The sequence below is a fragment of the Bactrocera dorsalis genome, unplaced genomic scaffold (assembly GCF_023373825.1).
Source record: "Bactrocera dorsalis isolate Fly_Bdor unplaced genomic scaffold, ASM2337382v1 BdCtg129, whole genome shotgun sequence".
Classification (NCBI taxonomy): domain Eukaryota; kingdom Metazoa; phylum Arthropoda; class Insecta; order Diptera; family Tephritidae; genus Bactrocera; species Bactrocera dorsalis.
The window spans coordinates 6,733-32,149 of record NW_026038180.1 but is presented as its reverse complement, the minus strand read 5'-3'; the positions used below and the strand labels follow the sequence as shown (position 1 = coordinate 32,149).

At 34.2% G+C, this 25,417-nt stretch overlaps 6 protein-coding genes across 9 annotated transcripts; 3 read left to right on the top strand and 3 right to left on the bottom strand.

The window, feature by feature from the left end:
- Nucleotides 1-152: 152 nt before the first annotated feature.
- LOC105223112 (hydroxylysine kinase) lies at nt 153-8,064 on the top strand. 2 transcript variants are annotated; one of them, XM_011200737.4, is made up of 6 exons: nt 153-355; nt 1,417-1,714; nt 1,826-2,224; nt 6,750-6,874; nt 6,954-7,153; nt 7,220-8,064. In XM_011200737.4, exons 3-6 carry the CDS (start codon nt 1,902-1,904, stop codon nt 7,844-7,846), a joined length of 1,275 nt encoding a protein of 424 aa, XP_011199039.2. In that variant the 5' UTR covers nt 153-355; nt 1,417-1,714; nt 1,826-1,901; the 3' UTR covers nt 7,847-8,064. The 2 variants fall into 2 exon arrangements, with proteins under 2 accessions (XP_011199039.2, XP_011199040.2); XM_011200738.4 differs by having other exon boundaries at nt 1,417-1,739.
- On the bottom strand, nt 3,491-6,418 carry LOC105223111 (exonuclease 1). The gene is made up of 2 exons (XM_011200736.4): nt 5,459-6,418; nt 3,491-5,320 (listed from the first exon to the last, which is right to left on the bottom strand). Exons 1-2 carry the CDS (start codon nt 6,260-6,262, stop codon nt 3,878-3,880), a joined length of 2,247 nt encoding a protein of 748 aa, XP_011199038.2. The 5' UTR covers nt 6,263-6,418; the 3' UTR covers nt 3,491-3,877.
- A 951-nt stretch (nt 8,065-9,015) lies between the features above and the next one.
- LOC105223115 (protein male-specific lethal-1) lies at nt 9,016-13,209 on the bottom strand. Its single transcript, XM_011200739.4, has 2 exons — nt 11,716-13,209; nt 9,016-11,657 (listed from the first exon to the last, which is right to left on the bottom strand). Exons 1-2 carry the CDS (start codon nt 12,739-12,741, stop codon nt 10,653-10,655), a joined length of 2,031 nt encoding a protein of 676 aa, XP_011199041.2. The 5' UTR covers nt 12,742-13,209; the 3' UTR covers nt 9,016-10,652.
- A 184-nt stretch (nt 13,210-13,393) lies between these two features.
- Nucleotides 13,394-25,158, top strand: LOC105223118 (protein TIPIN homolog). 3 transcript variants are annotated; one of them, XR_007423579.1, is made up of 4 exons: nt 13,394-14,563; nt 18,074-18,190; nt 21,280-21,506; nt 24,917-25,158. XR_007423579.1 is itself a non-coding variant. In XM_011200744.4 (2 exons), the coding sequence occupies exon 1, from the start codon at nt 13,604-13,606 to the stop codon at nt 14,546-14,548; it is 945 nt and encodes a 314-aa protein (XP_011199046.2). In that variant the 5' UTR covers nt 13,394-13,603; the 3' UTR covers nt 14,549-14,563; nt 24,917-25,158. The 3 variants fall into 3 exon arrangements, 1 of the variants encoding a protein (XP_011199046.2); XR_007423578.1 differs by lacking the exon at nt 21,280-21,506; XM_011200744.4 differs by lacking the exons at nt 18,074-18,190; nt 21,280-21,506.
- Nucleotides 14,712-20,878, bottom strand: LOC105223117 (protein SERAC1). The gene is made up of 5 exons (XM_011200742.4): nt 20,024-20,878; nt 17,614-17,782; nt 16,399-17,458; nt 16,066-16,336; nt 14,712-16,002 (listed from the first exon to the last, which is right to left on the bottom strand). The coding sequence occupies exons 1-5, from the start codon at nt 20,104-20,106 to the stop codon at nt 15,159-15,161; spliced, it is 2,427 nt and encodes an 808-aa protein (XP_011199044.2). The 5' UTR covers nt 20,107-20,878; the 3' UTR covers nt 14,712-15,158.
- LOC105223116 (sorting nexin-29) lies at nt 21,366-23,582 on the top strand. Its single transcript, XM_011200740.4, has 3 exons — nt 21,366-21,506; nt 21,564-21,950; nt 22,014-23,582. Exons 2-3 carry the CDS (start codon nt 21,638-21,640, stop codon nt 23,360-23,362), a joined length of 1,662 nt encoding a protein of 553 aa, XP_011199042.2. The 5' UTR covers nt 21,366-21,506; nt 21,564-21,637; the 3' UTR covers nt 23,363-23,582.
- Nucleotides 25,159-25,417: the final 259 nt, after the last annotated feature.

Genomic DNA, 25,417 nt, shown 5'->3' with positions numbered 1-25,417 from the left:
CATATTTTAATTAATTTTCATTATTTTCACATGCAAAGGGAAACAATTTAAAAAAATATTTTGAGCAGGGTTGTGTGCTATGTAAAATCGGCTAAAATGTAAAAGCTTTTAGCGAAAGCTTTTATTGTTTTTGTTATATCAGCTGTTGCGAACAAACAGCAGGTTATAATTGTAGTAAATAAAATTGAAATAAAAATATATTTTTCTTAATTTACTTAATATATTTAAACGTATTTGCGATAAATAGTTTTATGGGTAAAACTAAACTGTCACCTGTCTGTACGTTACGCAAAGACGTCCACAAACTAGATATCTACAAATGTTTATTTTTTATTGGAAATGCAAACAAATTAGCGTAAGTATGGACGAAAATGCAAATAATAGCATTGCAATGGAACGGGTTTTAGCACTTATTATATTTAAATATTATTGTAATATTACTATGTCAATATTAACATTTATCATGATCTTAATTGAGGTATATACACTAGTAGTTTATTAACGGGGAAAATATATGTAAGTGCTTTTGTGCAATTATAATATCAAGGGCATGAGTTTAGTAAGAACTGTAAATACTTCTCTTTTTAAACTTAAATTAAGAAAATAATTCATACAATACATTTTACCTTAATTATTTGTTATCCTCTATTCTTCTCTGTTTTGGAATATATCTTCTGAGTAAAATTCAAACATAATTCTTATATTATGTAGTTAAATCAAATCAAAACTGGCACTAACAAGCAACACTTATGATAATCTAATTTACTTTCCTCCAAATAGAGTTTAGATTACTGCTACAACAACAATAACAACAATATAATCTAATTTCACTTAAAGCTTAACGATATAATTCTATTAGTGCTCATAACACTTGGGGGAGAATCTTGCATATCCGTAAATAGCTACGTTTGTATCTAAAAGTTGAGAAGATATATACCATCTTAACCAACTACTATACACGAACAATTTGAGGGGAACATTGTTGGTCATACTTACTGATATATTCATAAGTATGTGCACGAACATACAAACATATGAATACAATTTCACCTACTCCTACGACTCGACACTTATGACTTATTATTTAACGTTTGTTTAAAAATATTTACACAATGATATTTTGATGACATTTTACTTACTTGCATTCAAAACTAATCAATTATCTTTTTAAACTTTTATTATTAAACGCATTATCATGACGTATCTATTTACGGTCTTATATGAAATGTACACACAAACAAAATCAGCTTTCATTACTTAGACAGAGGTTGCGACTTTTATACACAAAGATATTTAAAATCTATAGATATGACATACACTTATATATTTACTTAGTACACACACTCAAGAGAGATGATGAGTATCTCATACTAGCAGTAACAATTTAACGTTGATATTTTGCATTCTGATCTACAGCCAAATTGTTCAAGCAAGCAATGCAAACATCGTTCAACCCACATGAGGCTATATGGATCAAAGCAGCTTCAGTGAGATAGAAGCGTCGTGGAGAGAGTTAAAATGAAGCAAAGATAAACAACTTTAACAATAAGAGTTCAACAAATGAAGTACACAAAATAAAAAAAAAACTAAATAACAAATAACTTAAAATAACAACAACAACGAAGTTTATAAAACAACAAGCAAACAACAACCGCTGCGTTTTAGCTGTATGAAGAGCGAGGGAAACACGGAATATCATTTGAGACATACATGTGTGAGTAGCATTCGCATTTGTGCCGGTGAGCAGTAAAGTGCCTAGAGGCAGCAAGCTTATTATATATATTTATTTTTCAAATATTTCGCTAATTTTTCATTTTCAATTCAGAGGGCTGACGCAGAATTACCGAATTAAAATTCTAAGTCACGAGTCTCAACAGACATAGTGCTATTTTACATATATCATGGAACAGTGGAATAATGTCGAATTGACTAGCTTAAGGAAGAAATCCTATACATTAAATCATGAATATGATTTAGCTAATAAATGCGTTGTGGCGAACAATAACAGCGACGCGTCGAACGTAGCCGATAATAATGTTAATGACAACAATGACTCTAATAATGCAAATAAAAGTGAATTATTACAGCCAGGCTCAAATATTAAGCCAAAAGTGACCGCTGAAAATGTGGAATCGTTAGTACGACGTCTCTATGGCATAACAATTAATGAGATCAAAGAGTTGATATCATATGATGATCGCAATTATCTTATACAACCGGACTGGTAAGCATTAAAATTACAATATAACTTTTATTGAAAAAATTACTAAAAAAAGTTACATCAGCCTAAATTGCAGCTACAATATTTATGTGTAGAAACTTCCGAAAGTAGCATCTCCAGAAATAATCAAAATTTTCACATTCGATTTTTTCATTTCGACTAGCTTTTCTTAAATAGATAGCACATAGCATTAATTGTATGTATTTCTGTTATTGTCATACGTAAAATCTATATTCATGGATATATTTATTATAAATTGTGTTATATATGTATATATAGATTGTATAACTTAAAAACTCCCTTCAGTAGCAGGCACGTGACTACCAGCCGGTAAGCCGTAAAACATTTTTTATAGCTGTAACGCCGCAGCGAAACTACCTTTCATGTACCTTTCATCAAACAGCTTCTAATTATTAATATTTACAATGATTATTTGCAAGAAAATTGTATTTGTACAAAAGTTTACTTGTGACCACATATGACTGCACTTTCATATGCATATACATATGTATATATGTATACTTACGTATTTGTACCCTTTTACGCAAGTTTACATGACACAAATATTTTTAGATATACAAATCCATACACACGTATGCACCAATGCACATATATTCATACGTATGAATGTATCTTCATTGACGGTTAATTTGTTGATGGTGTATAACTTTTTTCATTGCATCCATACAATTATAGCAGACAATCGAACGTGACCGATTACTTATCATTTCTATTTACACGTAGTATGTATGTATGTATGTATATATGTATATATATTTACTTAATTTGATCCCATACATATACGTACATATATACTATATACATACATATATTCGAGATAATAATATATGTATGTAAGAATGTAATAGCAAGTCTGAAAGTTCGACGTACTTACAAGTGCTATGGAATTGGCAAATAGTAATATAAAATATTGACATATGTACAAAAGTAAACTTCGCATCTTCAATCATATTTCTCATCACTGTACCGTTTCCAAATGACTGTTTAGAGCTTGTGACTCTCTCGCCAATAAATTATCGTCTACAATAGCTTGGCAATTAGATAGTTATATAAGTTTTCATTTGTCAAATGATAAGTAGGTAGTTTTCCCTACCTCGCATTAGTATTACTACGCAACCAATTTCTAAAGCTGGAATAATTACTATAAAAAATTTTCGTTTAGCTATTTGTATGTCAATGCACAGAAGTAACACAAATGACAAACATAACTGAAGAAAAGTTGTAACTGTATTCTTTTTGAGCTTCCCTTTCTTTTTGAAACCTAATCTAAACTAAAAAAAGGCATAGCACCTATTTCTGGATTTGCAAGTAACTCTTAAACTTTTAAAGTTTCTGATACTTTAAATATTACTGTTTTGTATGTGAGCACACAAAAATATTGATATTGTAAAAAATTTAAATTTATATCAGTGTTAATTTCTTAGCCTTTATTTGATTGATAATCAACCACACACATAATTTTCTAGACTATAATGAAACGTAAATTAAATTAGGCTAACTTCACTCAAATACTTAAAGGTGTATATAACAGATAATACACATAATAAATAGTAGAAAATACTATGTAACATTAACGCATATAAACGTACATATCAAAACTACACATATACATACAAAACATTATTGCTTACAACACTACTTCAAAGTGGGTCGTTTTTGGAAGCCAAACATAGTTAAACGCGTTTGACTCTGCAACATAGCGGTTGTTGTGCCAATCGTGGAATTTGACTTAGATTTTCCATTTGTCTTTTGTGTTTTTAATGTCGATTTGGATTTCGTACGCGTTAAACCCAGGCGTTGTTTCTCTTGCGATTTGAAAAACATTGTCGAGTTGTTGGACTTTTGTGATGTTGGTGTTATTGTTTGACTAGAATTTTCGTATTTGCTGTTATCATTATCTTCTTCATCGGATATCGTTATAGCATTATCTATACTATTTTTACTTCCATTATCTACAATATCATCTGCAATAAAGTTAGTATCCAAATTCAAAGGGCGCGTACTAGCGACATCTTCTTCTAACACTTCATCATCGTTTACGCAGCTTTTGTGTTCTTTTTTGCTAATATTAATTTTTTCTTCATTTTTCATGGCAGCGCTAAATTCTCCAAGTAAATTTTTCTTCGGCGATGGTGAGTCATAGAGCAGTGCTAGTTTTTCCCCCTTTTGGTACGATTGCTTTTCTATTGAATTTATTTCGGCAGTTAAATCTCTGCTTACATTTTTCTTGATTCTGCTGACTTCGTTGACATTGTTCGAAAAAAATCGACTTTTAACTATGGCCGTTTCCTGCAATCTATCTAACGGACTTTTAGGACTCTTTAAGGGAATACTCTTCCTTAAATTAGCTTCACAACGCGCTTTCTTAGGGCTGAGTATTTTCAACAGAGATGAATTTTCACAAACGGTTTTGGCACTTTTCGCTACTTCTATACATTGTAATTTGGCAAAAGGGTTATGATTATTGTGTGTAAAAACCACATTTAGAGTTGCTTCTGATTTTTTGTGTTCATCAGCATAATCGTTATTGCTTTCGCTACTGTAACGTCGCCGCTTGGCACTTGGCTCTTCTAGCTCGGTAGCCTTATATTGATACATAGAAAAAATTTCCGCTTCTTCAGGTTTGGCGCGCTCCGCACGTGCATTTTCGGTAATTTCTTCGTTAATAAATTTAGTTGAAAAATCTACTTTTCTAAAATCCAAGGCACATTTGTCGTCCTTCTCCACATCCTTCGAAATATGACCGTTGGAAAATGCTTGATATTTTTCTTGCCAAATGCTTTTATGTTTGGCGCGTTTGATTTTATTATTCGTTGCCTGCGCAAATCCATAATTCCTATCCGGATGCCAGTTGTCTAACTCTTTAAATGTAAATGGGTTTAAGTTTCCTAACGCGAGCTGCAAAGCGCGTTCTTGGTCGTCAATTATTACACCTGCATTGGAGCAGTAGCGTTCTTCTGTGCTGGGTTCAGTGAGTTCATTTAAGCGTTCCATACGCCGTTCAAACGGATTATAGATAAACATATACTTAAATGTTGCTTCCGCTTTATGGAACTGTTCAATGTATTCGTCATCCACCTATGAATGGAAAATAATTATTTAATTTGAACCTTTTAGATTTGCGCACTTACAGTTGTCCACAAAAAAGAGGAAATCAATCAATATTTCAATTTTGGCTAAAAATTTGCAGCCAAAGTCATTTTTAACTTTACGTACCTGTAAATTTTTCATTTTCAAATAAGACGGTATTTTTCGCAGTGCTTTCCACATATCTTCTTGTTCCGTCATCAGTATAAATTTACACGCCTTCATTAATCCAATGCCAGGAAGCGAATCTAAATAATCACAACCTGACAGTATGCACATGCGCCTAAATTTCTCAAAATTGTAGTTATCCCTTTTACACCCCATTGCCAAATAAAATTTGTCTGCTTCTACGAGTGATCCAGTGCCATTCAAGTCCAGCTTGAATATGACTTTATTTGCGCCAAATAATGTCAAATCGGAATCTTCGGTTATAACATATTGTGCCACACCGACCTTATTTAACCAGGCCATTTGTGCATCCGCTTCATACGGTGCCACTATGCAATCGACATTCCGCAGCCGACATTCACGTATTACACGCAAAGCCATTTCATGTGTTATATCAACACATCGACGCATATGTGAACGTGCACCTTCCTTGTCTCCAGCACGGAGCAATGCTGAAGCCATTTCGCGTGATTGCTTTCGGCTTTCCCGTCGCCGTCGTTCAGTCAGTTCTTTCGCAGGCAAGTGTCTACCATCGAATACCAAAATTGGTTTGATATCATAACTTAACAGCAGCTCCACATATTTCATACAATACTGCATATATTGGTCTGTATCTTCACCTCTCGCCAACTTTTCAGCACAGCCGAAAGCGCCTTTGTGCAACCAACAATACGTATCCACCACAACGGTGCTGCCTCGTATATCCTTTAAATGTATATCTGATGAAGCTTTCCCCAGAAATTTTATAAGGCCCGTAATGCCCATTTTAGCACAAAAAAGTCCTACTTTTTCACAACTTGAATATTTTAACTATTATGATTTCGTACTAATTTGGGATAACTAGTGTTGTTATAAACAAACAAATCAAGTATTATATATATGAAAAATAGTTTACATTTGGCGCCAAAAAACAACTGTCATTGCGAATCAGCTGACTGCAAAGCTTTCAGCAGTATTGCCAGTTCAGATTCATTTGATAAATAAGCGAAAAAGCTGAATATCAAAGTTTGCAATGAACTTTTTTAAACAATTTAAAAATAACGGACTATTGTAAAAAAATATAAAATTACCAACAAATACATATACATAGATATAGATGAGATATATCGTAATTAATGGCAGACAATTTGTTGTTGATATGTCTTAAAAACTGAATTCAGAATACGTCATTAGTGTTAATACCTAGAGTTGTAATAGACATAAAGTGAAAATTTTCAAGAGGTATTATATCACTTTTTTTTTTAATTTTCAGGAATATAAAAAATCCAATTATTGCTACGCCATGGCCGCATGGTTATGTTTTGAAAATACTGAATGCGTTGGATTCAAAAAAGACAGACTTTATTGATGCGCAGAATCACCTGATGATGTATTTGTGTAAGATTTCCATACCCATTCATTCGTTAATATATTTTATTTAAAAATATAACAATATGTTTACTTCATTTACCCCTAGCCAAAGAAGGTATCGTTTGTCCCACACCTATAACCAATGTGAATGGCAAATATTTTTCGGTCGAGCACATGAATGGCGCAGACTATGTTGTACGTCTGCTAGAGTTTGTACCTGGCCAGATGTTTCATGAAGTAGAAAAATCCAATTATCTGCTATATAAGAGCGGAGAATACATAGCTAAGATCGACAGAGCGCTGAAAGTGCGTAATTTCGTAAAAATATACATACAAGTCCTTATCTAAATTACTTTTGTTTACTTCACACAGAACTTCCACCACGACGCCTATGATACACATAAAACTCTATGGATGCTAGAATCTATACCGCAATTGAGAGAATTCCTCTATGTTTTACAGGACCACGAACGCAAAGCAATTGTTGAGGAAATTATCGACTCATTCGAAAATAATGTACTCAATAAAATAGATGAGCTGGAGAAGCAAATCATACATGGCGATTATAATGAACAAAATATCATTGTTGAGCAATCGAAATCTTCCGCAAGCGGCGAATACAAAGTGAAGGGCATTATAGATTTTGGTGATACAAATAAATCGCCAATTATATTCGAAATCGGCATTGCCCTCACTTATATGATACTGCAAGCAAAATCACTAGAAAGCGGTGGTTACTTCCTTGCCGGTTACACCGATATACGTCCAATAAGTAATGATGAACGTTTACTATTGAAGTACTGTGTAGCAGCGCGTTTAGCGCAAAGTCTCGTTATGGGTGCATATACGCACAGTTTGGATCCGTCTAATGAATATGTTTTGGTAACACAAGAGGAAGGTTGGAAAATTATTGAAGAATTGTGGCGTAATCGCTTCGCGGATATAGATGAAGTGTGGCAGACAACAGCTGATAAATATCTTACGCAAAGCGTAAAATAATTCGTTAAAAGCATATCGCCTTCGTGCAATCATTCACCGACTAGAGCACACGGCGTATACTAGCTGCACATCATATACATATATAATCACAGTCAATTTTAAAGTTGTAACTTGTCAATTTGTAAAGTCAATCTGTAATACGAGTATTATACCTGTATGCATAAAATTATTATAAAAATAAATCCGTTCATATATGTACGTATGTAAAAGAAAGCATATAGGAGAAATATTTTATTTTTGATATTTTGTCTCTTCTGCCCCTAAGTATTTGAGTTATCAATCAGAAATTTTGCATATGTCTTTCTATAAAAATAGAAATCATATGTCGGGACCTCATATGTCGGACCACTGTAGCATATAGCTGCCATACAAACTGAACGGTTAAAATAAAGTTCTTGAATGAAAACTTTTTTATTTGTGAAGGGTATAAAGTTAAAACTTTTTCTTTTTTTTAACTTGAACAAGGTATATTAAGTTTGTTACGATGGTTGTAAAACCCGGAAGAAAACATCGGAAGCCTTATAAAATATATTGGGTAATCGAAAAAGTCGTTTCGTATTTTGTCAATAGATGTTACCGTGTTATATCTCTAGTGCTATCAATCACATTTATATAAAAACAATCACCATGATGAACTGACACGATTTATTCATATCCGTTTGTCTGTATATACGAGATTAGCCCTCATTTTTAGAGATTTTGAATTGAAATTTTGCACACGTCCTTTTATTCTCAAGAAAGACCCCGATATCCGACTATTATAGTGCCATACAAACTGAACGATGGGAATCAAGTGCTTGTTTGAGAACTATTTTATTTGAAATTTGAATTCAAATTAAATCAAAGGTTGTGGGCTTGGCTAAATATAAAGAAAGGTCGTGGAGTTGGCAAAACAAAAGTAAACAAGAGAGTCACTAACTTCATGTAAAATAAAAGGGTTGTTGATCTTGCAAAGTGTAAACAAAGGGGTCATTGACCTCATAAAATGTGAACAAAGGGTTATTGACCTAATAAAATGTAAACAAAAGGGTCACTGACCCCTAATATAAACAAAGGTTGCTGACTTGGCTAAATGTAAACAAGCGGATAATTGTGCGGATCGGCTCACTATAGCATAGTGCTACTTCGATGCATTCTAGTTTTTTCTATTCAATAAAAGTACCACAACATGCTTTCCATGTGTAAACACATAATTCAATTACTTTTAATTTTACTCGTACATTCTTTACATCTATTATACACAAGAAAATAAATAAATATTATGTGTACACTTCAAATTCGTAATAGTTAACAAACAAGTATAATAAGATGATATTTTTGGTGTTCAACAACAGAATTTGACAAAATAAACGCACAAACGCTCGAGCGAATTGAGTTCATTGCGAATAGAAATTATTATTATAACTTTAGTCTGTTGTTCACACCACTTACATAATTCATATAATATTTACACTAATTTGACTGCTATCTCTCTAAATTTCGCCTACGAAAATGCACTTTTTGTAATTTTTGGTTTCGTTAATCGTTCGTAAATTTAATGTAAAGTTTTAAAGCAACTAATTATTTTAGATCATGCTTATACACTAACAGGCGTTTCACTGCATACGTTTTATTGCCAAATTAATTTATATTGAAAACGTAAAATAACTTTAAATATTATAAACATACATATAATAGAATTTAGCTTCATTTGTATGTGTTAGACGTTTTATATTGCATTAGAATGCGTTTTTTTGCAATTTGTCCACAAAATAAACTAGTAAAATAATAAATTAAATGTGTTCCTAGACAATTTCTCAACTATTCTTCGTTTATTGTCGAAGATTTATTATCAATTCAGTACGAACACTACAAAGTATGTATGCATATAAAATATATAATTGATATCATTTGTAAAATAAATCCAATTGAATAATGCCCATTTAATAAATTTCTTCATTACTTTTCACAAAAACCAAGAAAAGAAAAAATATTGTTTTTTATAACACAATTCAAGTTAAATAAATAAAAATTTAGTGGCGTTCTAGACCACTGTCACGCTCTACACATTATACGCACACATAAATACAAGTTATTCGGCACTAATTTGGTTTTCTCGCCATATCTTGCCTTATCCAATATTATACTAAAAAAAATTTTAAGCTACTTTTGGACCACAGTTATTTGTGTTTTAAGCTCAAAAATCTCACGCTATATTTCTTCAAGTTCGTTTCATATGTGTATAGTATATTTGAATTTTCTACTTTTTACTTTTGAAGCTATCACTAAATTACAATATATCGTTTTAAAATTTTGTGTTAGCTATTAAGACATACACAAAAAAATACAACGTTGTCAAGACGTGCCAAATAAATCTGCTATAGAATTTTTTTATATATAAACTGAAAATATTTACAAACGGTAAGCTTCTAAACGCAGCGTCCATTAAAACTGGTAGAGTTCCTAGGTGCAGAGGTTTCATTTTTAGTTTCAAAAATCCGAAAACTAGTAGGTGGCTCTCCACTTTCATGCCTATATTGGTGTTTTTCTTTTGTATTAAGTTCAAAAATATGAACAATGAACATATTAAATTATAAATTCGTATATACAATTTGTATATGTGTGTTGATATTTTAGTAAAAGAAGAAATATTCAAAGGCTTCATAAAAATAATAAACAAATTAAATCAATCATGCATGGTGTTGCACCGCAATTCAAGTAGAAATTAATTTTAACTTTTCTCAGACCAACATGAGTTCCGCAAGTAGCTTCGAAATTTTTTAAACATATAAATATAGACGCTATTAAAAGCGGCGATGAAGTTTAACTACTTTGACGGTCCCTCGCTGACTTTCTCATTTGTTACAGTCGACAAATTACGATTAGGCAATGCTGACGAAGCCGTTGCTAACGCAGTTTCCGTCACGGCTGGTTGTGATATCACAGTTTGTTCTGGCATCACTGCTGCCGCAGCTGGCGTCGCTGTTGTAGCCGCTGCCCTGCGTAATGCACCGCGCTGCCGTGTCGTTTGTGCGCCTCCTGTGCCGCCAGTTGTACCGCTTTGTTGACGTTTGCGCTTTTTTACAAAAACAAAAGTTGAGTTTAATAACTGTTGTTGCCCCTGGGCAGAGGAAAGATTTGAGCCGGCTTGACTATGTGCTAATGTAACAATCGACCCCGTCGCTGATGATCCTGGTGTGCGTGTACTATTTAATGCATCTAACCATGGCAAGTCGAAATCATTCAATGCACTTAATTTTGGTACCAGCTCACCAAAGGCTTGCACAGGTAGGTCATTAGTAAAGCAAATGGTCTGTATTGCATCCGGTTGTGGATAAAAACTCAATAACGGCTGTTGATCGGGTGGTATTTGGATTTCGTCCTTGCAGTGACGTCGCTTCAATTTTTCTATGCGTCGCTGTTCACGTATTTGCTGTACATCCCATTTTTTTCGGCGCTTCTCCGCTAATTCTAACTTTTCATGACGTTTAAGGAATGCTTCGTCGGATAAATTTTCGGTTCCCTCAATGCAATAAGATACTGTAAGTTCGTGTTCTGTCCATTTGGGTATCTCTAACATGGGTGCATCAGCGTGTAGCGCTTCAACTTCTTCCTTCATAAATTCGTAGCCATCGGCCACAATCTCCTCGTCCTCCCACGCACGCGTGCAATACATCTGGTCCGTTGATATGTAAGCACAGCGACGAGATTTGTTTTGCCGTAGTTGAGTTTGTAAGTGTGTACTGCTGCGAAGCGAATGAGTTGTGATGTTCTTTGCTTTCTTTGACTGACTTTCAATTTTCGGTGAAGCTGGCGATGCTACCATAGATCGCTGAAATAAATAACATGCAATTAATAAAATCATAAAATTTGTGTGTGAGGGAATATACCTGGTCAGAGAGTTCACCCAGTGATTCACAGCTTGCAGATTCATCAGATTGCAGATCTGGTGCATGCCACAACATTAGTGGCATTTGTTTGCCACGACTTGGTGTTGGTGGCGTAACACATACTTGTGTTGTGGTTGCTGTCGTTGTAATGGTGGGGACCAAAGATGGCACTACTGGCATCGAAGCATTTGTTGTAGCCGGAACTGCTGTTACAGGTGTTGTTAATTGTCGGATAGGTTTAGCTCCACGCGTGACATGTATAGGCGACATTATTTGCTGTTCAAGGGGCTTGGAATGTACCGAAACCACATCATTACTATCCTCGGTGGTATTACCGGTAGTTTCGCCGGCTTCCTCCATGTCACCATCATCTTCTTCTTCTGCATAATCGTCATTTTCATCTTGTTCCGCTTGAGTTTTGCTAGCTGCACTGTCATCCGCCTCGGATGTAGTGTCTGAAGTACCGGTTGTGGTCGAATTCGGGCTATGATCAGGCAGACTAACACGATGCAATATAATTTTACTTATAAGTTTACCATTGCACTCGCCAATAATATTTTGTCCCCCAGGAGCTGCCACTGTTGCCGTTGTTACAGGAGACATACGACTTGTTAGCATGGGTTCTGCTTTGCGTTGTATTTTTGCCAATGGTGGTGGCGAATTCGCCGTTCGTTTTATATGACGTTGTAGTTGTTTCTGTAACTCCTGGACTTGCGTCTCAAGCTGCTGATTCTTTGAACGTAATCCATCAATTTCCTCATTTTGAGCTGCAAGTTGTTTGTCCTTAACTTGAAGTTGATCACTTTGCGCTTGTATTAAGTCCAGATGGAGTATCAACATAGCGCGTAGTTGTTTGTTTTCTTTTATAAGCGCCAAGTAGTCCGCATTTGCGACTGATGCAGCGCCGCCACCACCCCCCGCATTGTTGTTAGCTCTAATGTAGTTCTTGCTTTCCGTTGGATGACAGTAAACATGATCCATATATTTATTGTTGGCATTTGGAGTTTTGTTACACTTATTTTCCATTTTGACTGCCACTCTACTAAATTTTATTTATTCATACGATACCCGTTTAAGTTTTCGATGTTTTACAATTGAATTATCGCTTACTATCTTCGCCTGTTTCTTCATAACACCACGCGTTGAACGAATTTTTGTTTTCACAATTTTGCCAATTTCTTTTTGTGCTTGTTTCTTTTTCTCGAATCCACCATTAAGCTAAAACGAAATGCGTAATTTCGCCCACCTTTTCAACACAGTGCAAAATTTCCTATTTTGTAGCTTTGCTGCTTAAATTGATTCCACAATTTAACGTTGAAATACAATTGCCCGACAAAGAATTTTATTAACTTCCGATGCAAACTTGATCCAGGTACCTTTACAACTATTTACTATGCGAATTTGAATTGGTTCTCTCCGTTTATTTATAATTTGAAATCGGACAAGAAAATTTTACACAGTAGAGAGGCGTTTATTTTTATTTTTGGCATCACGCTTTTGTCCACCACCGGCTGCGCATGCATGCTACTTAGGTTGGCAGTACTGCCTTACTAACCAATTGGCTTGCCAATAAGAAGAAAATTTATTAGTTTCGGAATTGTTTATTTAATTTGATCAAAGAAATACAAAATTTTTTACATTCCAAATATGGAGAGTTCGGCTTTTTATAGAATAATAGTTCATACTAACAAAAAAATTCAATTGTTCTTGATTTTTAAAAATATGAGTCACACTATTAACACAGTATGAAGTGGTGAGTTTTATCAGTCATTAAAAGCCACCACTGTCGTTTGTTGTTTTTGGCGCAATTTCTAAAGTTTATACATTTATAACTTGTGCGAATATTTTTGTTTTTAATTTAACTTGTTATAAACAAATAAACATAAATATGGCTTCAGTATATGAAGATAATGTAGTCGAAGATTTACTTAATGGAAATTTACATGAATTACCAAGCGATGAAGAAAATGATCAGAATGGCATGGGTGGGGAAGATCTTTTTGGCGAAGAAGGTGAAGCCGGCGGTAACTCGGGTGAAGCGCAGCCGGGCATTAAAGTTGAGCCAAAGAAGAGAACAGTGCGAAATCCAAGACCAAAATTATCTCTGGATACTTTGACGGGACCACGCGGCATACATACAATAGAAGAATATTTCAAAGATATTAGCTTCAAGGGAAAAGGACATGAAAAACGTGACCTAGATGAGGTGATGCGCCGTATGACACATTGGGCACATCGGATGTATCCAAATTACAAATTTGACGATGTCTTGACAAATATAGAACGTATTGGCAAGAAGAAATCTCTTCAAGTACATATGTCACGTTATCGTCTGGGTATGTTGGAAAACTTGAAAAACATGGGTGACAAAGCACATGACGAAGAGGAGGATGGTGATGCAGATGCAGCAGTAGATGAACCTTTTGACGAGTTTGATGCATTGTTGGGTGAACAAATTGCCATATCTAAAATAGCGCCGCGTACGCCTGCACACTACAGTAGTGGTGGTGCTGATAGAATGGACGCGACGTTTACAGGGGCTAGTACCAGTACTTTACACACTCCATCATTTAATCGCGGTAATGCAGTCATGTCTACACCATATACCAACAGTGGCCAACCAGGCCATAAATTAAATGACAGCGACCTAGCGCGTCCACTACCGCCGTCACAACCGGCATCTCCTGCTCCCAAATTAACAGCAGAGCAAATGGCGCGAATAGCAGAAAATCGTCGTATAGCATTGGAGAGGTTGAAAGCGAAAAAAGAACGCTTAGCACAGCAGACAAACGCAACTGTAGATCTAACAAAGCCCATACCAGAGGAGGCATAACGTTTCGAAGTAATTGTAAGTTTAAATGTTTATTTTCACTATAATTTTTATGGAAATCTTGGGTTTATAAACACTCTGTAATTTTTAAATACTTCTTATCTTTTTATATCACTTTATTGAAAAAAAAAAATTTTGTATGTGCCCCTTAAATAAAACATTTACATATATAAGTTCACAAACTTCTTCATTGCTTTATTTGAGCGAAATTTCTTATGTACTTATCTTTACTATCACGAATTCGATAAGTTGCTAGAGAATTATTCTCACTGGTATCTAAAAAACATATGTATGCATTTTGTATTTAGCCAAAAGCTCAAGTACAAACTTACATTCTAAATCTATAAATATAAATAAGATAATTTTGTTTTGTCAAGTCTATAAAACATGTGCGTATGAAAATAACAGTTCCGATAAACAATTTTAATGATTTTAAGTATAAAAATTCATAGTGAGATGAGTGTTACAATGAGATGGGTGCCAAAAGCGTCGCTATTATTACAACATTACTTCAGCTATATGAGTTTTATAAAATACTTAGTGGTTTAGCTTAAAATTTACATTACATAGCCCAGATGTCTGCCTTATGGCATAAATATTGGTTTTACTACTTTTAATCACGTCTTGACTGTTCACAATGCGCATTCGGTATATTGATGGAGATTTGTGGAACTGCCGAGAAAATACTGCGCACTTTCTCCACTAAGCTGCCACCAGCAACCGATTCTGTAGATTTTTCCGCTGGTGTTTTGATGGGTTCTATTTTGAATTTTGTGCCTGGTAGTTCCACCTTTTCAGTTGGGCTGTCGTCTCTATTTACTGAGTCTTCGATCACCTTGAGCACACGTTGATAGAGGAATGATTGACGGAAAATCGGTTTCGACAGACTAAGATGATCATCTTTTAGCACGTAAAAGTCGCCGTAGTCAAGGCGCGCTGAATCCTCAGTTACGATGCGCAATGGAAATTTGAAGGAAGTCAACATTGTTGGTGCGCCTTCGGCGATAGTGACAACCTTAACATTACGGAAGCATGTATGTAAACATGCCATAAAGCGATTGTGCATTGCCAGTAATTTCGGTGCTCCTTCTTCCATTTCTTTTACCTCAATGGAAGGGGAGAGTATCACTTGCATGTGTTGCTTCCATTTGGCAATAGATGAGCCACGATGAGGTGTGCCCAGAAAGAGAATGGAGGATGTGCTATGCGCTATTTGATTAACTTTCGGATCAGGATCGTCGACGGCTTTCATAAGCATTAATTTGGTGAGTATGCCACCCATGGAATGACCAATCCAAACGACTGGTCGATCATTGCCAACATCTGATTTGGAGAGACGTTCCAATAATGATGTGGCACGTACATCTATTTGTCCTTGGCCTTTTTCGCACGGGCAATACTTTGTGAAATTAGCTGACCATTCTGTGACCGCAGAGGTGTAGTCTATACCAATGATTCTGAAATATACAAAAAAAAGTACATTAGCTATTATAACAAAAGAAATTATCATGTCTAGCTACCTTGTATTTGGATAATCATCTGGCAGCCACTCCATTGGCCAACAGTTAGTGTAATCTTCACAGTTATCTTGATTTTGCCATTCATTGCCAGGAACACTAAATTCACCACAACAACCTTCCCCCGCCTTCAGTGGTACATCTGGATGTACCACCTCCCAATCAGACTCAAGCTCGGCGGTGCTCTGCAGTGCTTCCACGAGTTCCATAGTCGCCGCGTCGCTAATTTCCAAAGTTTTGTTTTTCTCCTTTTTAGCTGCTTTCAGTATTGGATCTGTATCAAAAAAAAACATTCATATTATTACATATTGGCACATTTCAAAAGAAATCGCAAACCTGTTGCTTGCTCCTTTAAGCTATTATTTGCACTAACGTTGCTAACATTACTGGCGTTAATTCCATTTCCATTTTTAAACAGTTTACCATTGCCACGTCTTTGCTCGCCAACCAAGAACACATCATCCGTTTCGCTTGTATAAAATGCATTCTTGCCATATAAACCCAATTCGGTGGGATTTCGGTCCTTTTGGCGCCATGTGATGAAAACACCGCCCAACAGTCCGTGTATGAAAACGATATCAGCTTTGGGCTTGGCGCGCGTGCGCAAACGTGGATGCAATGGATAGACATTGGGTGGATATTCCACATGATTGGGATCATCATGATCGAGATTAGCCATCGTTTTGGCCGATATCACTTGCAAACGTAAATCGGGACATTTCATCCATTCTGCCAATCCACCAATCCAACCGGACGAGAAGAAATGCTGCACACTATCTTCAACAAGCGACATATTCGCCAATACTTTACAGAGTGTCGAGAGGGTTTCATTATCATCGGCAAAAATTTTACGTAATTCCATAAGATGTGTCAGACCACCCTCGTTGATGATTTGCTTCGCAACCGTCTCATCCTTGGTTATATGATGTAGGAATGCGATAATTTCTTTGAGCATGTCCGTATCCTGTACAGATAACGCGTTAGCTTGATCCTGTGTAAAGAATTCATCGATGCCTTCGTGTGGATACTGTTGTGGAAAGTATTTGTTGAAAAAGTTATCAACGCAAGAATTTGGACGTAAACGCGCTAGCATGTCATGAAAGTCGGCAAGCACCAGTTTGGGATTCTTAATGCAGCCGCGCATATGAACCGGCACGAACCAACGTGAATCGGCGCCAGAACGTGCCAAAGAGACGGCGGTGCGTGCATCGCAAATTTGTGCCAAATGTCGAAAGTCCCAGTCCTTTAAGTGATCGATACAGGCCAATTGTCGGACGGCCTTGAGACGTTCATGTTGTGAACCTGTTTGTGCAATATTCAGCAAACGCCAGGCTACTGAATGTTTAACGGCTTTCCACCACTTGCCAATAGGGTTAATAATGATGCTGATCCATTTCTAAAATTAACAATTAAATATACACACTTATCAAATAACTTTCTGATAATTTTTACAAGATATTATTGTATTAAATATTTGTGTTTGAGAAAATCTAAATAGCTTTCAACTATATCCAATAGTGAATAACAACCCTTCCACTTTTTAATATATACCTTTTCATCCTCTTCCTTTTGTTTCAATTTTCGCATTGACTCCTTGTAAATGTGGTATTTAATATATATGTAATCTGGACGCTTTTTATCAGTATCTGATGGTGCGGTATCCACCCATTTCGATAAATACTTTCGAATCCTTTGTTTTTCAAACAAAATTAAGCCACAACTGAAAATAATAACACATAAAATAGAGATCTTTTCTTTGACATGGATCTTTTAAACTATATTTTAATAATCTAAAGCTTGTAAATATTAATACAATTATATCTCACTAGTATTAATAATAAAAAATTAGTAACTGATAACACAATAATTTGTTCTTATATTTCAATGAATAAGACTTGCTATCTGTATAACTCATCTGTATACGTATGTATGTATGTACCATATAATTGATAGTACTTTTATTATAATCATTTGTATTGTGTTTTATTATTTCCTATGTGTTTTTTTCTAGACTGGGCCACACGTGAGAATTTGTTAAATGTATAAAATTAGTCAACACATTTAACCTCCTGTGATTCAAGCTATGCAGCCACTTAACACTACTAAATGTGCTTATCATTTTTTATACGTAAGTTGTTTTGAACTTATAAATTTTGGCAAATGTCCCAATTTCTATAGTTGTTATTATTTTTTATTTGCACTTGTGTATTTAATGTTTTTATTTTTTTAATTTCGGCAATATAACATACATATGTATGTATAAATACATGCACAAAATACGAACGTGAGCCTTCCTCAAACGTGCTTTCATGCAATGATAAATTCAACCAACCCAAAGTAGCCGCGTCATGGCCAAGGCGCGATAACTAACCCAAAACAACTTTGTTTGGTCCGTTTCGCTTTAATTGTTGTCTCATTTCAACAAAATCGCGTGATTATGCACGTTTGTTTTGTTATTTTAATTCGTTGGTCTATACTCATCTGTTCTTCGGTTGATTTTCAGGTTTTGATATCGTTTCCACCAGTTGCTGACGTGAAGAAATAGTTTTCTTAACACTAAAATAACACAGACGAACACAAACATACATGTATAAGTACTTTTCACAACTTTTAACTTGTTAAATCCGTTTACCAAGTTACAAATACATAATAACAATTATTTTTTTAATACGCCATTGGATATTAAATAAAATAGTTGTTTTAGGCACATTAATAGTTTGTTTTTGTTTACATTTGAGGTGCTGTCACTTATGTACAGTCAAGGCTTTTCGGTTTTTATCTTCACTGCATTTTCCAATTGGACGTAAACAAGTTTGTTTACATTTACAAATTACGCCGGTGCATTTGCAAATAAGAACAATAACAACATAGATTTGACGTAATAAAAGTGAATGCAACTACCAAAGGTCTGTGTATTAGACAATGTGCAATCACTTGGTTATTTTTACATGCAAATAGTTACTGCATGAGCAAATACGTATATATCTGTAGTTGATTTCACACATTCTTGTTAATAAATCTAGTATAGTATATACACGATATTCAAAATATATCTGCTATCGTGTCAGATCATACGATGTAGGTGGTCACTACAAAAGTAGAATAGAGAGTGAGATATGTATTTCAATGTGGTTTATGTAAATATCTACATATGTACATATGTATGTAAATATGAATAATGTTTTAAGGCGCCAATAGCACGGAAATGATTTGTTGCTGTAGTGCGTGTTAAGATCTAATAATCTTATATATTTGGGTCTAAAAAATTTTAAAAATAAAGTTCTATATGTAAGATATTTAGATGTTTATGAACACAACAATACTTTTTTTACTCGTCACTTATCTATTACAAATTAAGTTTCTTCTAAAGCGAAAAATGGGTGTGTTTTTACAAGTACAGTACAAACAAAAACAACTACAAAGTTTACATATAGTATGTATTTTGTTGTCTGCCGAGCCCCTTAAACTTGTTTTTAATTTTGCCAATGTAAACAACCAAACCCATACTTATTATTATTTACTTGCTTTTATATAGCGCGGTTTGTCTTTTCTGCGCCTACACATGTGTATACATTCGTCAAACTATCGGGTGATCTTTTGATGATTAATCGCAACGATGTGCTTTTATCAATTAAACTCATATACATACATAATAGCGTACGTACTAAAAAATACTACTTTTACCGTTTGTCAACATTATATATGTACATACATACATAAATATTTGTAAGTCATTAAATATGTTCGCAAATATTGGAAAATACTGAGAGATAGAATTTACATTCATTTAGTAAAAACAGTAAATTTATGATCTATGAATTAATTTTGTCATTATCTATATTTTTTTAATTCGAATAATTAAATAAATTAATTCTATTTGTCTGTACCGACTATTTATATACTTATTTTTGTAAAAAGCTTAACTATACATTTAAACTTAACATTTTTAATTTTTACTTACGTTGTGAGGATTCCAATTCCACCCAAAGTCTTTGGGTAACGTCTCAATGTATTTGTAAAACCACCCAACGTAACTTTAGACATTATATGTTCAGCAAAGTTTCTTTATAAAAATGTTTGTATTTTCACTAATTTATTTTACAGAAGTAATTAAATATTTTCTTATGATGGTGCTCTTTTGCTTAACCAAACTTCAATGTAATGATGACAAACTAGATATTCACTAGCACGAGCATAAAAATCGCCTGATTTTCAATACTATATATACATACGTATTTATATCTGTTTAGTTCAATTTGTTATACACTAGTTGGGCGATGACACCTTTGGTGTGGTAGAGGCGCGACGTGCGCAGTAGAGGAATGCTAAACACGTCAGCTTCGCTGTTTTCCACTTAATTCGTTTCCTCTATTCCCTTTGAATAATGTTTGTAATTGTTTTAAAATAATCAAGTCTTGGGAATCTGAAGTCACCAGCCCGCTATTAGCACACACCTTTGACACACTTTTTATGCAACAGTTTTTAAAAGAAGTGCTTTATAAAGTTCACTGATTTACGCTACCACTATCGCATAAAAGTATCTTCGAGGAAGTTCTAGTTGGTTTTGTATCTTTACTAGATTCGAAACTTCCAATTAGTTTGGATTTCACTATATTTTGACTTCCATTTTTATAAAATATTTAATCCATTTTTATTGTTTTAAAAGTCTTAAATTGTTGAACTTTTTGATAAATATTTAGTAGTGTCTTTGTGTGGGCGAATTTTTTTCTCACTTAACTTATCACTTCAAATTTCTATTGTTGAATGAATCGCCGTGCGAGACTCGCCAGCTAGAAATACTAAATTTTGGTCGGATGACAAGTGTGTTGTTATTGTGGTTGTTGGATTTTTGTTTTCTCGCCTTTTCCCATGTTTGTTATTATCGTTCAATTTGTTTTCAATTGGGCATTCTCTGACGTTTGTAGCATTTATTTTTGTAAGTTTGTTATTATTATTATACTGTTGACAAAAACTAAACAGCAGACAACAAATTTTTCGACACGTAGATAGAGGGTGGCTTTGTAAGGAGGAAAATATGTTTCATAAAAAAAGTATTTTCCTTTCTTCAGTAATGAGAACTGTGTTTATGACTTGTTATTAATTTTAAAAAAGCATAATACACATGTTGAGAGTTTTAAATATAATGAAAATATAACTCCTTTGACTTGATTCCTTTTGGAGGTGTATTACAAATTATGTCTCTTGATCACCCTATAGTCTGGAATTCTGCTCGATCAGCTGTGAATACGTCAAATGATTGTGGCGAAAACAGCCATAAAGAGAACTTGTGCTAGCCTACAAAACAAAAACATTTTTTCGTTTTATTTCTACATCCAACAATATTTTTTCACATACCTCATACGAAGACAAAATTGTTTTGCTACGCTCTATTTTTTGGCGGGTACTTAATAGTGCATATAAACATTATCAACATCAACACAAAGGTGAGAGTTCAAGCAAAGATTTGTTGATTACAAAATCGAAATTCTATTTCAAAATAGGGGTAAACAACAACAACAAAGGCTTATTTAGCAGTTCGCGTAATGCAAGCTAGGCTTTTAGCTAGTGACTTAATATGCCAGATTCGATGAGTCATGGCGAGAGCTCTTCCAACCCACCAGCGAAGATTAATGTGGCGAGTGCTTCTTTTGGCGGAAGCACTATTTGGCAGCGTAGAGAAGATATTTTTAAACGTCTTCAGCAGAGTGCAGAAAAGTGTAAACTAAAATTTAGTGGAAAAAAGGAATTGGCCACAGAAAAGGATGATTGTGTGGCCGAGTTGTGTGAAGCCTTAGAAGACACATTTACATACGGTTTGAAACAAAAACATTCAGTAGTTACGTTAACAGCGGTCAGTTTGTTTCAAAATATGCATGAAATTGTAACAGGTGAGGGGAGTATTTTAAGTGATATAAAAAAAATATATATTAATGTAAAATTTTTTCCCAAAGGCAATAGCTCGGGCATCAGTGATAGCAATGGTGACACTACATTTTGGGATTTTTGTCAAATTCACTTGACTCCACACGAACGCGAACGTTATACGCAACTCAATAATGTTCGGACGAAATGTGGTCTGGGCAAGGCATTTATACGTGCCACATTAAACGAAAACTCACTGCAGCGATACTTACTCACATGGTTGGCAGAAGAAGATCATTTGCACCGTTACTATACGCAATGGTCGCTCTTGTTAGACGCCAATGCCAGCAAAGAATTGCCACAAATTATTGGTTCACTACAAGATGTTCTCTTTGCGTTGACCGTTAACTCTACTGAGTTGAATGCACCAACACGCATTGCACCATTTCAACCGAATAAAGAGGAACCCGTTATATATGCACCTACACCGGTTCCTGCTGCAGTCGGAAAAAATAAGCGCAGAACACAACCAGTGGAACGACCCATTTCAACTGCCAATTCTACAGAAGATTTACTGAAGGTCATTCAAGAAGTCACTAAAGTGGCCGCCGAAAAAGAGCGTGTGGATACATTTCAAGCAATGGCAGAACTACCAGTGCCAGTTGAAGAAACTGAGACTACGCCGCCAGATCCGATAGAACCGGAATTAGCATTTCTAAAAGAGCCCTTACCCGACGTTTTTCCACCAGTGGTCGCACAAAGTGAGCAGCACTCATTGACAACAGCTAACAACGCCAGCATACAGCATAATTGCAATGATGATAAACAATCCGTAAACGCTGTGTGTGAGCAAGAAGATGAAGACAGGAGTGACACATCATCGCAATATAGCAAGTCATCCTCTGCCAATTGCACCGTTAACCATGCAGCTATGGAGGAGAAATTACGTGAAATGGAGGAACGCTGTACGCTATTAGAGACGCGCGTTGCACAATTGACGCGTGATAATCGCCAGCTCGTAAGACGTTTGACACAAAACTTCAATGGACTAGCCATTGATCCCACCGCCTCCTTGGCTACTAATTTTCTCATAACCATTCCAACAGCCGAGTTAAAAAAGACAAAACATGGCACATCCTACTATGCCTACGAGATACACATAACCATGCGTCAAAATTTGGAGCACTGGTCGTTATTGCGTCGTTATCGTGACTTCCACAAACTACATAAATCACTATTACACACGCATCCGACCGTGTCTTCGGTTGAATTTCCGCCGAAAAAGCATTTTGGTAATATGAACTTGGCCTTTGTGGAAGAACGTCGTCAGCAATTGCAAATTTATTTGTTGAATGTGGTGGAGATTTTACCACAAGTCGAGGCTTGCAAGTCGAAGGCGGAATTACAAAGAATATTTCCCTTTCTGCGCGAACGGTAACAGGATTGACTGTTGTTTTATACGTTTTCCGTTTAATAGTATTAAATTGTTATTCACTTGAAAGTGCTTGTTCGAAGAACTTCTTTATTATTATTATTTTTACCACTGTCAATAGGTTGCTGTTAATTTTTTCATTTTTTTTTGTTCCATATTATAAACAGATGTACATATGTATAGTATAACTATGATATTTAATAAATTTATAGTATTATTAAAAAAATATGTATGTTTTATAATTTCGAAAAAGATTTTGTAAAGTGTATTTAAGATAGTTGTGAAGAGAGTATAACAATTGTTTAAACCTCTTGTGCAAAATTTCAAATCGATATATCAAAAACTAAACAACAGACGGGCTAAATGTCTAAAACAACTCAACTGGTTATTCTGAATATTTACATATATTACTTTATAGGGTCAACGACAACTTAAAAAACGTATATACCCTCTTTGGGATATAAAACTTCAATTATTTTTGTAGACAATTTCCGAGCTGACAGACTTAAGTGGTTAAAAATCCAAGTCTCGGTCCCTCTAAATATTTCCAGCATTGAAAGCGATAAATTTCCAATACACATATGTATATATAAATACATACATATGTATGTATATTTATACACATAACATTTAAACACATAAATCTCACCTCATGCAAAATATCTAAAGTTGCACCAAATAAAACAGGACGATTTCACTTATACTTATACAAAATAGGTTGTAAACCAATTTATTGCGAAAATATAATTTACAAACATTTTGCAGCCACAATTAAAATGCATGTGTGTGTGGTAAAATAAAGAAAATTATATAAATAAATACAAGATTTTCAAAAATAGCTTGCACTACAGCACATATAACAGGAGTTCAAACGGTTTTTATATAACGCAGCCAATTTTTTGTTGTAAAAACAGACGCACAGTTAATTAACTGAAGAATTTGGTTATTGAAAAAATTATATATAACTAAATTTGTGTATAAATTAAGTGGCGAACAAACGTAGGGGAAGTACATGCTTACATTTTTATGTACATATTAACATACATATGTGCACATTTGCTTATTTTATGTATAAAAACAACAAAACAATTATTATTTACTTATAATATAATAATATTAATAAACGTTAGATAAACTACAAAGTTCAATTTGCATTTGTGTATGTATGTGTGTGTATATATTTTGTAAGCACTATGCTATAACTAATTGCTTAACGCTACAAACGAAGAAAACTGTTTTATATTTTTTTTCTATAGTATATAGTTGAGTGGTTGGATAGTTGGTGGCGTGCAGTGTTAGAAAAAATTGGCATACAAGCATGTTTACATACGTACATATGATATGTTTGTATGTATAGACGCTGCTTGCGAATCTGTGTATTTTCTAGCAAAACACAATTGTTTTTAGCTTCAATAGGTTTCTTTCTTTTTATTTAATTAAATTATGTACTAAGGGCTATATATTTTTGTAGTTGTTCAGTTAGAATTCAACATATACATACATTTTACATGTTACTTAGCGGTATTTCATTGTTTTGAATTTAATAATTTTGCATTGCAGCGTTGTTTGAGCGATGGTCACGAGTGGAAGTGGGCGAAATATAGTTTGCGCATGCGTGTGGTTCTACGAAAATTGAGAGAATACAGAGTTAACCCTAATATGGTACATGCTATATAATTTTTTTACCAAAGATTTATATTTATTTGCCATACCACATATTTTAACAACTTTTTTTCGATTAAATAAAGTTATCCTTTTGTTTGCGTAAAAATTAAACACATTCCGTAATTGAAAAAAAAAAATTATTTTATACCAAATATCTTTTTAGTTAAAAATGTAATAATTTTGAAAATTGTAAAAAAAAATTACTAAAAAATATATTTTACGTAAAATTTTAACCAAATACTTTTTACGTAAACAATTTTGGAAATTTTAAAAATTTGTAAAAAAACATCAAATAATTTTTTTAATTCATTTCTTTTTTTCAAATTTTAAGTTAAAAATACATATTTTTCTCTAATTTGTGAAATATAAAAAATAATTATTTTGTATCAAATATTA

Excerpts from the sequence above, each read along its gene's own strand:
- LOC105223112 (XM_011200737.4), top strand. The coding sequence starts at position 1,902 with ATGGAACAGTGGAATAATGTCGAATTGACTAGCTTAAGGAAGAAATCC. Across the intron at positions 2,225-6,749 it reads TATCTTATACAACCGGACTG|GAATATAAAAAATCCAATTA; the intron begins GTAAGCATTAAA and ends TTTAATTTTCAG. Across the intron at positions 6,875-6,953 it reads TCACCTGATGATGTATTTGT|CCAAAGAAGGTATCGTTTGT; the intron begins GTAAGATTTCCA and ends ATTTACCCCTAG.
- LOC105223111 (XM_011200736.4), bottom strand. The coding sequence starts at position 6,262 with ATGGGCATTACGGGCCTTATAAAATTTCTGGGGAAAGCTTCATCAGAT. Across the intron at positions 5,321-5,458 it reads TGAAAATGAAAAATTTACAG|GTGGATGACGAATACATTGA; the intron begins GTACGTAAAGTT and ends TTCCATTCATAG.
- LOC105223115 (XM_011200739.4), bottom strand. The coding sequence starts at position 12,741 with ATGGAAAATAAGTGTAACAAAACTCCAAATGCCAACAATAAATATATG. Across the intron at positions 11,658-11,715 it reads TGGGTGAACTCTCTGACCAG|CGATCTATGGTAGCATCGCC; the intron begins GTATATTCCCTC and ends TATTTATTTCAG.
- LOC105223118 (XM_011200744.4), top strand. The coding sequence starts at position 13,604 with ATGGCTTCAGTATATGAAGATAATGTAGTCGAAGATTTACTTAATGGA.
- LOC105223117 (XM_011200742.4), bottom strand. The coding sequence starts at position 20,106 with ATGTCTAAAGTTACGTTGGGTGGTTTTACAAATACATTGAGACGTTAC. Across the intron at positions 16,337-16,398 it reads CTTAAAGGAGCAAGCAACAG|ATCCAATACTGAAAGCAGCT; the intron begins GTTTGCGATTTC and ends TTTTTGATACAG. Across the intron at positions 16,003-16,065 it reads GATGATTATCCAAATACAAG|AATCATTGGTATAGACTACA; the intron begins GTAGCTAGACAT and ends TGTATATTTCAG.
- LOC105223116 (XM_011200740.4), top strand. The coding sequence starts at position 21,638 with ATGCCAGATTCGATGAGTCATGGCGAGAGCTCTTCCAACCCACCAGCG. Across the intron at positions 21,951-22,013 it reads TATGCATGAAATTGTAACAG|GCAATAGCTCGGGCATCAGT; the intron begins GTGAGGGGAGTA and ends TTTTTCCCAAAG.